Below are 14,100 nucleotides of genomic sequence, written 5' to 3' on the forward strand. Positions count from 1 at the left end.
AAACATAATACCTATTATATACCTTTGAATTGGAAATAGTAGCGTGTCCAGGCGAGCGACACGAACGCTTTTAGTAAAATTCACATATTGCTCCATAACACAGTTACCAGGAATTAGCCAGGATCACTCTGAAACTATACAATATGCACCACGGTATAACACGCGAACGTATACATGAACATTTGTATTCTTTTTCACATGTTGAACGATGGATAGTTAATGTCAAATTAGCCATAGTATTGTCTCCATAGCTATAATATAGAATATAGATATATTCCTGTAAACACTGCGACGCACAGTGAAAATCCCTATCCTTTACAGCGCTGGCACACTTGAGTACAAAGATGGCTAGACCGGCTGGCGCCAAAAGTGTTAAGAGTTGTGCTTGTCAAACTGACAAACAGTACAAGGCAATTTTGGCATGAACAATAAATCATATTTTTCCTCTTACCTGGAGTGCTTATCTATAATCAATCTATGACTTGGCCATAAAAAGGTAATTCATAGGCCTGATATTCTATATTCATATTTCAAATAGCAGATACAAAGAACATGCAAATGGCCCTTGTAGAAGTGGAGCAATCGTCCATTTATTTGGGTACTTTTAGGCGAATCTTCTGAAAATATGGCTAGGGCTTAAGAGGTTAAAGTACAGCTGGTAGGTGTGTGTATTACCTGGTTGTTAAAGTACAGCTGGTAGGCATGTGTATTAACTAGTTATTAACCTCTTAACACATTCGGCGCCAGACCCGAGATATCCCGGGTTAACTCGCCATGCATTGGGCGCCAAGACCCGAGATTTCTCTGGTTTTGGTCGTTTATTCCTTTATTCGATATTTTTATTCATTATTCATCCACGGACCTCTGTGTTACCATAGGGAATGAGTCTGAGGTCGCCAAACTGCAATACCGGCCGCAACCCATTAGATGGTGGTATCGAGCAACCTTTGTAATCTTGGCCTGTGTAATGGCCAACCGTGGTTTCATGTTTCCATTGAAGCGCGTCAAATATCCCCGATCCATATGTTGTGGTGGATTATGCCATGGGCCAAATGGACATTGGATGTACCAGATGCGTGTATACTTTTCGCAACGGATTTCGGTTTCCGGGTTCCTCTGATTGGCCGCGACCCCCACGTGACGCGCCCCCCTATCCACCGCTGCTGCTGCCGCTGCCCTGTGTGTTGACGCGGCCAATCAGAGGAACCCGGAAACCGAAATCCGTTGCGGAAAGTATACACGCGTACCAGATGGCGATCAAACAATTGGAATATTATTTTTGGAATACTCCCGATCACAGGTAAGAACGATCTGACGTCAATTTTAGCTTGATCCTGCAATGTTTTTATACCGATCGAGGTGATAAGCGTTTTTAGTGTTCAATACGAATGCCGTTACTGACAATCAAATAATTAGAAACGACCCCCCCCCTTTCATGCATAACATAATACCTACGATATAGATTTGATTTGGGGATAATAGCGTATACAGGCAAGAAATGGCAACGTCTATAGTGGAATTGACGTATAGGGCTATAATTCCGCATTTCATGAATTACCCTAGACCGCTCTAAAACCATACTTATATTCACCACGGTATAACACGTATGGATGGAAATTTTTTATTCTTTTTCACATATTGAACGATAGATAGGTGATGTCAAATGGGCCATAGTATTGTATCCATAGCTATAATATAGAATATAGTTATAGCTCTACAAACAAGGTGACTCAGTCCTATCGTTTAAAGCGCGGCCTAGCTACAGCGGGCCCTAACTAATAGCTGGCGCCGAATGAGTTAACAGTCCTGCATAAAACGCCTGTCGATCACATAGTCATAGTGAAAGTAAATTGGACACTATTCTGGAACCATTTGTAGCAGATGCACAAGTCTGGCCTTTTTTTTTTATCTACTTTTTCTCCCATTTTCTATTTTTCTCCCATCCCAATTTCGTATCGTCCAATTCTACCCTCCCCTGTCTCGAACGCTGTTAGGCCATGCCTCCCACAAGCCGGCTGCAATGTGGACGAAGCCTTACATCACGTGTCCCCTCCGGTACTCGAGGAAGCAGCCGTCGCATCTTTTCACCTGCACAGCGCAATCTCTCAGCGGCGGGGGTCTGCGTGGGAGGGACACGCCGCCCCCGTCGCTTCCTGATTCTGCTGCGCAGGCGCACCAACCGACCTGTAGGAGTCGCTGTCCACAACGTCTGATCCCCACCCATCAGCTTTCCCACCCCTAACACTGCCAATTGTGTTAGTATGAACGACCAGCCAAGCTGATAGCAATAGCAATAGCAATAGCAATAGCAATAGCAATGCGGAGAGCTGGGCTCGAACCCAGCGTATCCTACATTGGTGGCGAGCGCCTTGCCCACTACACCACCTAGCCGCCCAAGTCTGGCCTCTTTTGAAAGGAAACACTCAGAATTTTCTTTGACAACAGGAAGAATCACAGAGTGCTATTGTCACAGAGTTAGATGTTTGAACACACTGAAATAAAAGCTTTTAAAACTTTCGTCTGAATTATTACAAACAGATGCCTGCAGATTTATCTACTCTATAGTTATTAGCTGAAAACACTGCTGGGGCCATAGCCTGAAGTCTTACCTAGAACATGTCCAAAGTTGAAACAATATTACAACAAATAAGTGTTTTACACATCTTTATGTAATGGTATGTTTAGGCGTTTTTCCAAAAAGGAGTGAGACACTATCTCAGTCCCCTCTCCCTCTCCCCCACTAATCTCTTGTCACATACACCACCCCCACATCTTCTCACACAACAACAGATCGACAACAGATCAGTGCAACAACAGATTAGCGCAATTTGCACTCCAGAGAGGGAGGCGCATGATCATTCTCTTGCGTATGGTACACTTTTACCATTTCTCTGTCTCAGAAAACCAACTCAAGTGAGATGTCATTCTTTTCTGAATTTGTCAGTGGTGATTTGTTCCGGAGGTGTTCACTTTTTCTTTTTTAAACTGATGCTCGTTGGCTGTTTGGTCTTATAACCAGAGATTGGAAGCACATAATAGGTCAAGCGAGGGCGGGCCGTCGGAACGTTAAGTGGTTAAAGTACAGCTGGGAGGTGTGTGTATTACCTGGTTATTAAAGTACAGCTGGTAGGCGTGTGTATTACCTGGTTATTAAAGTACAGCTGGTAGGCGTGTGTATTACCTGGTTATTAAAGTACATCTGGTAGTCATGTGTATTACCTGGTTATTAAAGTACAGCTGGTAGGAGTGTGTATTACCTGGTTATTAAAGTACAGCTGGTAGGCGTGTGTATTACCTGGTTATTAAAGTACATCTGGTAGTCATGTGTATTACCTGGTTATTAAAGTACAGCTGGTAGTCATGTGTATTACCTGGTTATTAAAGTACATCTGGTAGTCATGTGTATTACCTGGTTATTAAAGTACATCTGGTAGTCATGTGTATTACCTGGTTATTAAAGTACAGCTGGTAGTCATGTGTATTACCTGGTTATTAAAGTACATCTGGTAGTCATGTGTATTACCTGGTTATTAAAGTACATCTGGTAGTCATGTGTATTACCTGGTTATTAAAGTACAGCTGGTAGTCATGTGTATTACCTGGTTATTAAAGTACAGCTGGTAGTCATGTGTATTACCTGGTTATTAAAGTACATCTGGTAGTCATGTGTATTACCTGGTTATTAAAGTACATCTGGTAGTCATGTGTATTACCTGGTTATTAAAGTACATCTGGTAGTCATGTGTATTACCTGGTTATTAAAGTACAGCTGGTAGGCGTGTGTATTACCTGGTTATTAAAGTACAGCTGGTAGGCGTGTGTATTACCTGGTTATTAAAGTACATCTGGTAGGAGTGTGTATTACCTGGTTATTAAAGTACATCTGGTAGGCGTGTGTATTACCTGGTTATTAAAGTACAGCTGGTAGTCATGTGTATTACCTGGTTATTAAAGTACAGCTGGTAGGCGTGTGTATTACCTGGTTATTAAAGTACATCTGGTAGGCGTGTGTATTACCTGGTTATTAAAGTACATCTGGTAGGAGTGTGTATTACCTGGTTATTAAAGTACAGCTGGTAGGCGTGTGTATTACCTGGTTATTAAAGTACAGCTGGTAGGCGTGTGTATTACCTGGTTATTAAAGTACAGCTGGTAGGCGTGTGTATTACCTGGTTATTAAAGTACAGCTGGTAGTCATGTGTATTACCTGGTTATTAAAGTACATCTGGTAGTCATGTGTATTACCTGGTTATTAAAGTACATCTGGTAGTCATGTGTATTACCTGGTTATTAAAGTACATCTGGTAGGCGTGTGTATTACCTGGTTATTAAAGTACATCTGGTAGGCGTGTGTATTACCTGGTTATTAAAGTACAGCTGGTAGTCATGTGTATTACCTGGTTATTAAAGTACAGCTGGTAGGCGTGTGTATTACCTGGTTATTAAAGTACATCTGGTAGGCGTGTGTATTACCTGGTTATTAAAGTACATCTGGTAGGAGTGTGTATTACCTGGTTATTAAAGTACAGCTGGTAGGCGTGTGTATTACCTGGTTATTAAAGTACAGCTGGTAGGCGTGTGTATTACCTGGTTATTAAAGTACAGCTGGTAGGCGTGTGTATTACCTGGTTATTAAAGTACAGCTGGTAGTCATGTGTATTACCTGGTTATTAAAGTACATCTGGTAGTCATGTGTATTACCTGGTTATTAAAGTACATCTGGTAGTCATGTGTATTACCTGGTTATTAAAGTACATCTGGTAGGCGTGTGTATTACCTGGTTATTAAAGTACAGCTGGTAGGCGTGTGTATTACCTGGTTATTAAAGTACAGCTGGTAGGCGTGTGTATTACCTGGTTATTAAAGTACAGCTGGTAGGCGTGTGTATTACCTGGTTATTAAAGTACATCTGGTAGGCGTGTGTATTACCTGGTTATTAAAGTACATCTGGTAGGCGTGTGTATTACCTGGTTATTAAAGTACAGCTGGTAGGCGTGTGTATTACCTGGTTATTAAAGTACAGCTGGTAGGCGTGTGTATTACCTGGTTATTAAAGTACATCTGGTAGTCATGTGTATTACCTGGTTATTAAAGTACAGCTGGTAGGCGTGTGTATTACCTGGTTATTAAAGTACAGCTGGTAGGCGTGTGTATTACCTGGTTATTAAAGTACAGCTGGTAGGCGTGTGTATTACCTGGTTATTAAAGTACAGCTGGTAGGCGTGTGTATTACCTGGTTATTAAAGTACAGCTGGTAGGCGTGTGTATTACCTGGTTATTAAAGTACATCTGGTAGGCGTGTGTATTACCTGGTTATTAAAGTACATCTGGTAGGCGTGTGTATTACCTGGTTATTAAAGTACATCTGGTAGGCGTGTGTATTACCTGGTTATTAAAGTACAGCTGGTAGGCGTGTGTATTACCTGGTTATTAAAGTACAGCTGGTAGTCATGTGTATTACCTGGTTATTAAAGTACATCTGGTAGGCGTGTGTATTACCTGGTTATTAAAGTACAGCTGGTAGGCGTGTGTATTACCTGGTTATTAAAGTACATCTGGTAGGCGTGTGTATTACCTGGTTATTAAAGTACATCTGGTAGGCGTGTGTATTACCTGGTTATTAAAGTACATCTGGTAGGCGTGTGTATTACCTGGTTATTAAAGTACAGCTGGTAGGCGTGTGTATTACCTGGTTATTAAAGTACAGCTGGTAGTCATGTGTATTACCTGGTTATTAAAGTACATCTGGTAGGCGTGTGTATTACCTGGTTATTAAAGTACAGCTGGTAGGCGTGTGTATTACCTGGTTATTAAAGTACATCTGGTAGGCGTGTGTATTACCTGGTTATTAAAGTACATCTGGTAGGTGTGTGTATTACCTGGTTATTAAAGTACATCTGGTAGGTGTGTGTATTACCTGGTTATTAAAGTACATCTGGTAGGCGTGTGTATTACCTGGTTATTAAAGTACATCTGGTAGGTGTGTGTATTACCTGGTTATTAAAGTACATCTGGTAGGCGTGTGTGTTACCTGGTTATTAAAGTACATCTGGTAGGCGTGTGTATTACCTGGTTATTAAAGTACAGCTGGTAGGCGTGTGTATTACCTGGTTATTAAAGTACAGCTGGTAGGCGTGTGTATTACCTGGTTATTAAAGTACAGCTGGTAGGCGTGTGTATTACCTGGTTATTAAAGTACAGCTGGTAGGCGTGTGTATTACCTGGTTATTAAAGTACATCTGGTAGGCGTGTGTATTACCTGGTTATTAAAGTACAGCTGGTAGGCGTGTGTATTACCTGGTTATTAAAGTACAGCTGGTAGGCGTGTGTATTACCTGGTTATTAAAGTACAGCTGGTAGGCGTGTGTATTACCTGGTTATTAAAGTACAGCTGGTAGGCGTGTGTATTACCTGGTTATTAAAGTACAGCTGGTAGGCGTGTGTATTACCTGGTTATTAAAGTACAGCTGGTAGTCATGTGTATTACCTGGTTATTAAAGTACAGCTGGTAGGCGTGTGTATTACCTGGTTATTAAAGTACAGCTGGTAGGCGTGTGTATTACCTGGTTATTAAAGTACAGCTGGTAGGCGTGTGTATTACCTGGTTATTAAAGTACAGCTGGTAGGCGTGTGTATTACCTGGTTATTAAAGTACAGCTGGTAGGCGTGTGTATTACCTGGTTATTAAAGTACAGCTGGTAGGCGTGTGTATTACCTGGTTATTAAAGTACAGCTGGTAGGCGAGTGTGTTACCTGGTTATTAAAGTACAGCTGGTAGGCGTGTGTATTACCTGGTTATTAAAGTACAGCTGGTAGGCGTGTGTATTACCTGGTTATTAAAGTACAGCTGGTAGGCGTGTGTATTACCTGGTTATTAAAGTACAGCTGGTAGGCGTGTGTATTACCTGGTTATTAAAGTACAGCTGGTAGGCGTGTGTATTACCTGGTTATTAAAGTACAGCTGGTAGGCGTGTGTATTACCTGGTTATTAAAGTACAGCTGGTAGGCGTGTGTATTACCTGGTTATTAAAGTACAGCTGGTAGGCGTGTGTATTACCTGGTTATTAAAGTACAGCTGGTAGGCGTGTGTATTACCTGGTTATTAAAGTACATCTGGTAGTCATGTGTATTACCTGGTTATTAAAGTACAGCTGGTAGGCGTGTGTATTACCTGGTTATTAAAGTACAGCTGGTAGGCGTGTGTATTACCTGGTTATTAAAGTACAGCTGGTAGGCGTGTGTATTACCTGGTTATTAAAGTACAGCTGGTAGGCGTGTGTATTACCTGGTTATTAAAGTACAGCTGGTAGGCGTGTGTATTACCTGGTTATTAAAGTACAGCTGGTAGGCGTGTGTATTACCTGGTTATTAAAGTACATCTGGTAGGCGTGTGTATTACCTGGTTATTAAAGTACAGCTGGTAGGCGTGTGTATTACCTGGTTATTAAAGTACAGCTGGTAGGCGTGTGTATTACCTGGTTATTAAAGTACATCTGGTAGGCGTGTGTATTACCTGGTTATTAAAGTACAGCTGGTAGGCGTGTGTATTACCTGGTTATTAAAGTACAGCTGGTAGTCATGTGTATTACCTGGTTATTAAAGTACATCTGGTAGGCGTGTGTATTACCTGGTTATTAAAGTACAGCTGGTAGTTGTGTGTATTACCTGGTTATTAAAGTACATCTGGTAGGCGTGTGTATTACCTGGTTATTAAAGTACAGCTGGTAGGCGTGTGTATTACCTGGTTATTAAAGTACAGCTGGTAGGCGTGTGTATTACCTGGTTATTAAAGTACAGCTGGTAGGCGTGTGTATTACCTGGTTATTAAAGTACAGCTGGTAGGCGTGTGTATTACCTGGTTATTAAAGTACAGCTGGTAGGCGTGTGTATTACCTGGTTATTAAAGTACAGCTGGTAGGCGTGTGTATTACCTGGTTATTAAAGTACAGCTGGTAGGCCTGTGTATTACCTGGTTATTAAAGTACATCTGGTAGTCATGTGTATTACCTGGTTATTAAAGTACATCTGGTAGGCGTGTGTATTACCTGGTTATTAAAGTACAGCTGGTAGTCATGTGTATTACCTGGTTATTAAAGTACAGCTGGTAGGCGTGTGTATTACCTGGTTATTAAAGTACAGCTGGTAGGCGTGTGTATTACCTGGTTATTAAAGTACATCTGGTAGGCGTGTGTATTACCTGGTTATTAAAGTACATCTGGTAGTCATGTGTATTACCTGGTTATTAAAGTACATCTGGTAGGCGTGTGTGACCAGCCTGGTCCTAAAAGCCAGAGACAGCTGTCCCTCCAGGAACCTGATGGCGCTGTTTATAAAAGTAGCAGGAACAGCGATCAGCAGCCATTTTGTCAGCTCCCAGCCAAACGCCCGAGGATCTTTCTGAACTATAGTCTTCACTATCATACCTAGAATGCAATATCACATATTAGTTATTCTTATTCTTATCATTACATTATTATTATTATCATTTAAAGTCCAACTGAAATTTAATTTCAGTATTAACACTTTGGTTGCCTTGGGTTAAATTCATGATATACCATAGGTTGCCGGCTCTATTTGTTTATGGAGAAGTACCCCTTCTTTGCAGGGCTATAACTTTTTAAATTCTATTGCTACATTGCCATTATTAGGGCCCATTCAAAGTCCTATATGTATTGTTCATTGTGTAGCAACGTTAAACTTTTTCATTCACATATTCATAGTAAAGTATGGTCTAATGTATAAGTATGTTTTCATCTCTTTCTGCAGCTTTCTCCAGAACGTGATATATAGCCCCAAATGCATTATATTGATGATGCAATACAGTTTTATGGCAATCAGCGCGATATAAAAAATTCCAACTAGACGTACTTCTAGAAGTTACTACACGTCATCTGATGTTGACCGGATGGGCTAGGGGGCGTTTATAATTCCGTGGGCAGCGTTATACCAATCATCTAATGTGGGTCAAATGTTGATAATAGCAGTTAGTATCGAAGACGGTAACGTTACACGCTGAAACTCACCCCAGTCTCTGCGCGCCGTTGGCCGATCATCGTAGAGTAGAAGTCTTATCATTATGGGATGTAAATTTACCCGGTCCATCTCCAGCTTGTATAATGGTATATACGTCCAAATCATGTTGTTTATCGAGTTATTGGCAATCGATCACTGTGTAGCGTGACGAGCCAGAGTCCCGGGACCTATAGCGAGTGCCCGGAAGTACTACGGACGTCTAGCACAACCTCTATGGCACATCCTGTTAAGCGATTGCGCCGATCGGCCACCAGATGGCGCTCCTGAACCGCCAGAGAGCTCAGTGGGTCCTGCTGGTGGATCTCAGGCCAGCGGAGGGGACATATGAATCCGATCGCAGATTTTTGAAATATTGATATAAGGACGCTGTACAGCGTCCTCCGGCAACTTGAGCATGGCCAGCAATGACGTCTAAACACGTTTCATGGCAGTCAAAGTGTTAATACCACTACTCCCTGTACATTAACGGTGTCCCTGACTAAGAATTTTCATAGTCAAATCTGATCAAAACTGTTTTAACAGACTTTTCTTTATTTCCATCTATGCACACACACACACACACACACACACACACACACACACACACACACACACACACACACACACACACACACACACACACACACACACACACACACACACACACACACACACACACACACACACACACACACACACACACACACACACACACACACACACACACACACACACACATACTCACCATCCAGACGGGCTACATATATCGAGAGGAAGGTTCTGCAGACCAGAGTGAGGGAGTGGAACACCAGCAGAACCAACTCTTTACACATCAACTTGGGAAACAGCAGCTTCAGCAACCGAACCAGCCTCTGGAAGAACTCCTTATTCACAGCTGGAGACCTGATAAATAATAATAATAATAATAATAATAATAATAATAATAATAATAATAATAATAATAATAATAATAATAATAATAATAATAATAATAATAATAATAATAATAATAATAATAATAATAATACCAGCCTCTGGAAGAACTCCTTATTCACAACTGGATACCTGATAAATAATCATAATAATAATAATAATAATAATAATAATAATAATAATACCAGTCTCTGGAAGAACTCCTTATTCACAACTGGAGACCTGATAAATAATCATAAGAATAATAAGAATAAATATAGCTGCATGGCAGCAATGGCCCGGTTGGTTAATTAGCTCACTACACGTTTCAAGTAGCTTACCCAACACTGTCAAAGGGTCATGGAGACAAATATAGTCTAAATTAGACTTAATAATTCCAATATTGTGACCATTTAATATAGCCCTAGCAAAGACACACACCAGAGAGAGAGAGAGAGAGAGAGAGAGAGAGAGAGAGAGAGAGAGAGAGAGAGAGAGAGAGAGAGAGAGAGAGAGAGAGAGAGAGAGAGAGAGAGAGGGGGACAGACAGAGACACACCTGCTCCTCTTCCTCTTCTCTTCATCTTTATCCAGGGAGGTCTGGGAGGGGGTGGCCCCGCTCTCTGACAGATCACGCCCCTCCAGCTGTTTCCCTACAGGCCTCTTCTAAAACCAGAACCACACATAATCAATTATACAAATGACTTCACTCTGATCTCTGAGCTGGGGGTCCAGCCTGGTGCAGCTTGGTTCACTACCTGTAGTCTGGTCCAGAGGATGGGGCTGAGCTTCTTCACTCCATAGGCAGCCAGTAGCACAGCTATGACCCTGCTGGCAGGAGACGTCCTCTTCAGAGCCTCTGGAAGCTTTGCATAGACCAGCTGCATCCTGACTGGCTGCTGGTCAACTCACTAACTAGATAGCTAACTAACCAAGTAATAAACTAGGTAGTGAGTGGGCACTGAGATGGTGTAGTGTAGTGGTTAAGACCTCCACCTGAGGAACCACATGTACCCCTTCTGGCCAGACATCAGAACCGTCTCTCCTGTGTCGCCCCCTCAGCCTCAAAGGCGCAGTCGAGTTCTCTGATTTGAACTAAGAACTGTCCAGTTCTCTGATATAAAAATAGGTCACTGATATTAAATAAGTTGAGTTAAGAAGGCTACTCCAAGGATTTATATGCGTGACTGACTGTCAGGAAAGACTAGTTTCCCTGAGAAAAAAAGCATCGCAACTTTCTCCAAAGCGTCGCAACTTCCAGCCAGGACTGGTGTGGCTGATCATAAATAACGTTACATGTGCCCCGAATTTCCCAAATGGGATCAATCAATAAAGGAATAGCTTATATTACGTATGGGTTATGATACGAAATAACGTTATATGCGTTACATGGGGAAATACAAATGTGTGTAAAAGTTCACTGCGGCGTCTAGACGGACTTGAAAAGTAAACGAAAAAGTCCAGGAAGGGTAACTTACTGTTAGCAGCGAAACAACACAGTGACCCTAACAACCCGAACGCTTTGAACCTGATCAGAATCGGTATCAGAATGAACGATAAAGAAGTGATCTGTTATTTAACAGCACCATGGTCAACACTGAGACACTGCAAGCTAACTGTGCTAACAGGAACCTCCGACAGAAAAACAACACCCCTTTAATCTTCCTTTAACCACCAGTCTGCCTGAATGTCTCTGTTGTTTTCAGATCATCACCCAGTGTCATCAACTCCTTGTCCTCAACTCCAGCGGACACCTCCTTCCTCTCGTCGTGTTGACCTGAAGTGGCTGCGATCCAAAACGTACGACACCACCTCTCATTTCGTCGTAAATGTGTGTCACTGCTTCATGATAAATAAAGACTTCTTCAAAAGTCCAGTTTATTATTATACCTTTCCTTTCCCCTGGGGTCGCTGCCGAACAGGACGAGAGGATCAGTGTTTAGATGAGCTTGGTGGTTAGATAATAGTATACTACAACTACATACTGTATTACGGTAATGGCCTACTACCAATACTACTATACTATAATATTATAGCCTGGCTACCAATATTACATAATGTTAAGGTTAGATGGAATTGGAAAAAATGTTGCACTTTGTGACAATTAAGTTTTTGCAATTTGGACTGGTGGACTCAGCTCCTGTTAGTACTAGATCCTTTATATTAATATATAACATTTTCTATTTTCTTTGGTGTGAGTAATCGATTTCCAAAGTCATTTTTCTATTCCAAGGTTATTTTCAAGGTCAAATGCCCTTTTCAAGAAAACTTTTAAATGGTTATGGTTAATGGCTGCATTTATATAGCGCGTTTATCCAAAGCGCTTTACAATTTGGTGTTGTAAGTTATTGACAAACATGCACCTGTTAGGAAACTGATGGTGATGATTTTATAGAGCACCATGGGTTGACAAGGTATTAAAGAGCTATATCACTCAGAGGAACGAGGAACTATTACACTATTACATTATTATACTATTACACAATTACATGATTACACTGTTACACACTACGACACTATTACACACTATTACATGATTACACTATTATAAACTACATGATTACACTATGACACGATTACACGCTATTACATTACACTATTACACATTATTACACGCTATTACACTATTACATGATTACACTATTGCATGATTACACTATGACACTATTACACACTATGACACTATTACATGATTACACTATGACACTATTACATGATTACACTATTACACACTATTAAACGATGACACTATTACATGATTACACTATTACACTATTATACTATTTATTACACACTATTCCACACTCTTAAACATGCTATTACATGATTACACTATTGCATGATTACACTATCACACATTATTACGCACTATTACACTATTATACTATTACACACTATTACACTATTATACTATTACACACTATCACACTATTACACTATTAAACTATGACACTATTACACGCTATTACATGATTACACTATTACATGATTACACTATGGAATGATTACACTATCACACATCATTACACTCTATTATACTATTACACACTTACACTATTATAATATTACACTGACACTATTACACAATTACACTGACAATATTACACATTATTAAACTACTATATTACACAACATTACACTATGACAATATTACACACTATTACATGATTACACTATTACATTATTACACACCATAACACTATGACACAATTACACGCTATTACATGATTACACTATCACACATTATTACACTATTCGGTCGTTAAAGAACCCAGAGCGCCTATTGCAAAGAGTAGGGGGTTCCCCGACGTTCATCGCCAAATTCCCAATCAGGTCTCTGATATCAAGGCCACCTAAAATATATATATATATTTTTTTTTATGTTCTGGCAACATATTTTCGCTAAATATGCCTCGTTTTATAAATGTGTATTGATAACATAGTGCTGTAATAAAATGTTCTAATAAATATGCATGATCAAGTTCAACAACGTGTGCTTTTATTTTGATATTCCTTAATTCCATGTTGAAATTACGCAATACATTAAGTGTGGGGTCGCCAAAAGAAATCCTAAATAAAATGGGGTCGTGGTATAAAAAAGTTTGAGAACCCCTGCACTATTACATGATTACACTACTACACAGTACACACCATGACACTATGACACTTATTATGCACTATTACTAGGGGTGTAACGACGCATCGATTAATTGAAATGCATCGATTCTAATGTGACGATTCAACTGCATAGATTTGAAAATGTTAGAATCGATTATAATCTAAATTAAATCGGGGAAAAAAATATATATAGGTGCAGCTCAATAAATTTGAATCTTGTGGAAAAGTCTATAATATTTAGCTGTATTGATGCAGTCATTTGTGCAAAAGGAGCCCCAACCAAGTTATGAGTGAACATACATGAACATACTTTTCAGAAGGCTGACATTTCTATATACAAAAGAAAAATACATCTATTTTAAATTTGTATTGGTGATACAGACTTTTGGGCTTTCATGAGCTGTAAGACATAATCATCCAAATTAAAACAAATAAAGGCTTGAAATATTTCACTTTGTGTGTAATGAATCTATAATCTACGAGAGTTTCGCTTTTTGAATTGAATTACTGAAATAAAATAACTTTTCCACGATATTCTTGTTTAACCTTTATTTACCCA

The 14,100-nt window shown here is 40.1% G+C and overlaps 1 protein-coding gene across 1 annotated transcript in view; it reads right to left on the bottom strand.

Moving 5' to 3' along the window:
- The window catches only part of abcd1 (ATP-binding cassette, sub-family D (ALD), member 1), a 45,691-nt gene extending 33,947 nt beyond the window's left edge, over positions 1-11,744 (bottom strand). Inside the window, 4 exon segments of the mRNA XM_084333192.1 lie at positions 8,236-8,423; positions 9,758-9,915; positions 10,483-10,589; positions 10,682-11,744. Of these exon segments, the coding sequence (XP_084189318.1) occupies positions 8,236-8,423; positions 9,758-9,915; positions 10,483-10,589; positions 10,682-10,810 (582 nt within the window). The 5' untranslated portion in view covers positions 10,811-11,744.
- Positions 11,745-14,100: the final 2,356 nt, after the last annotated feature.

This window comes from Notolepis coatsorum (genome assembly GCF_963971535.1).
Source record: "Notolepis coatsorum genome assembly, chromosome: 17".
NCBI lineage: Eukaryota > Metazoa > Chordata > Actinopteri > Aulopiformes > Paralepididae > Notolepis > Notolepis coatsorum.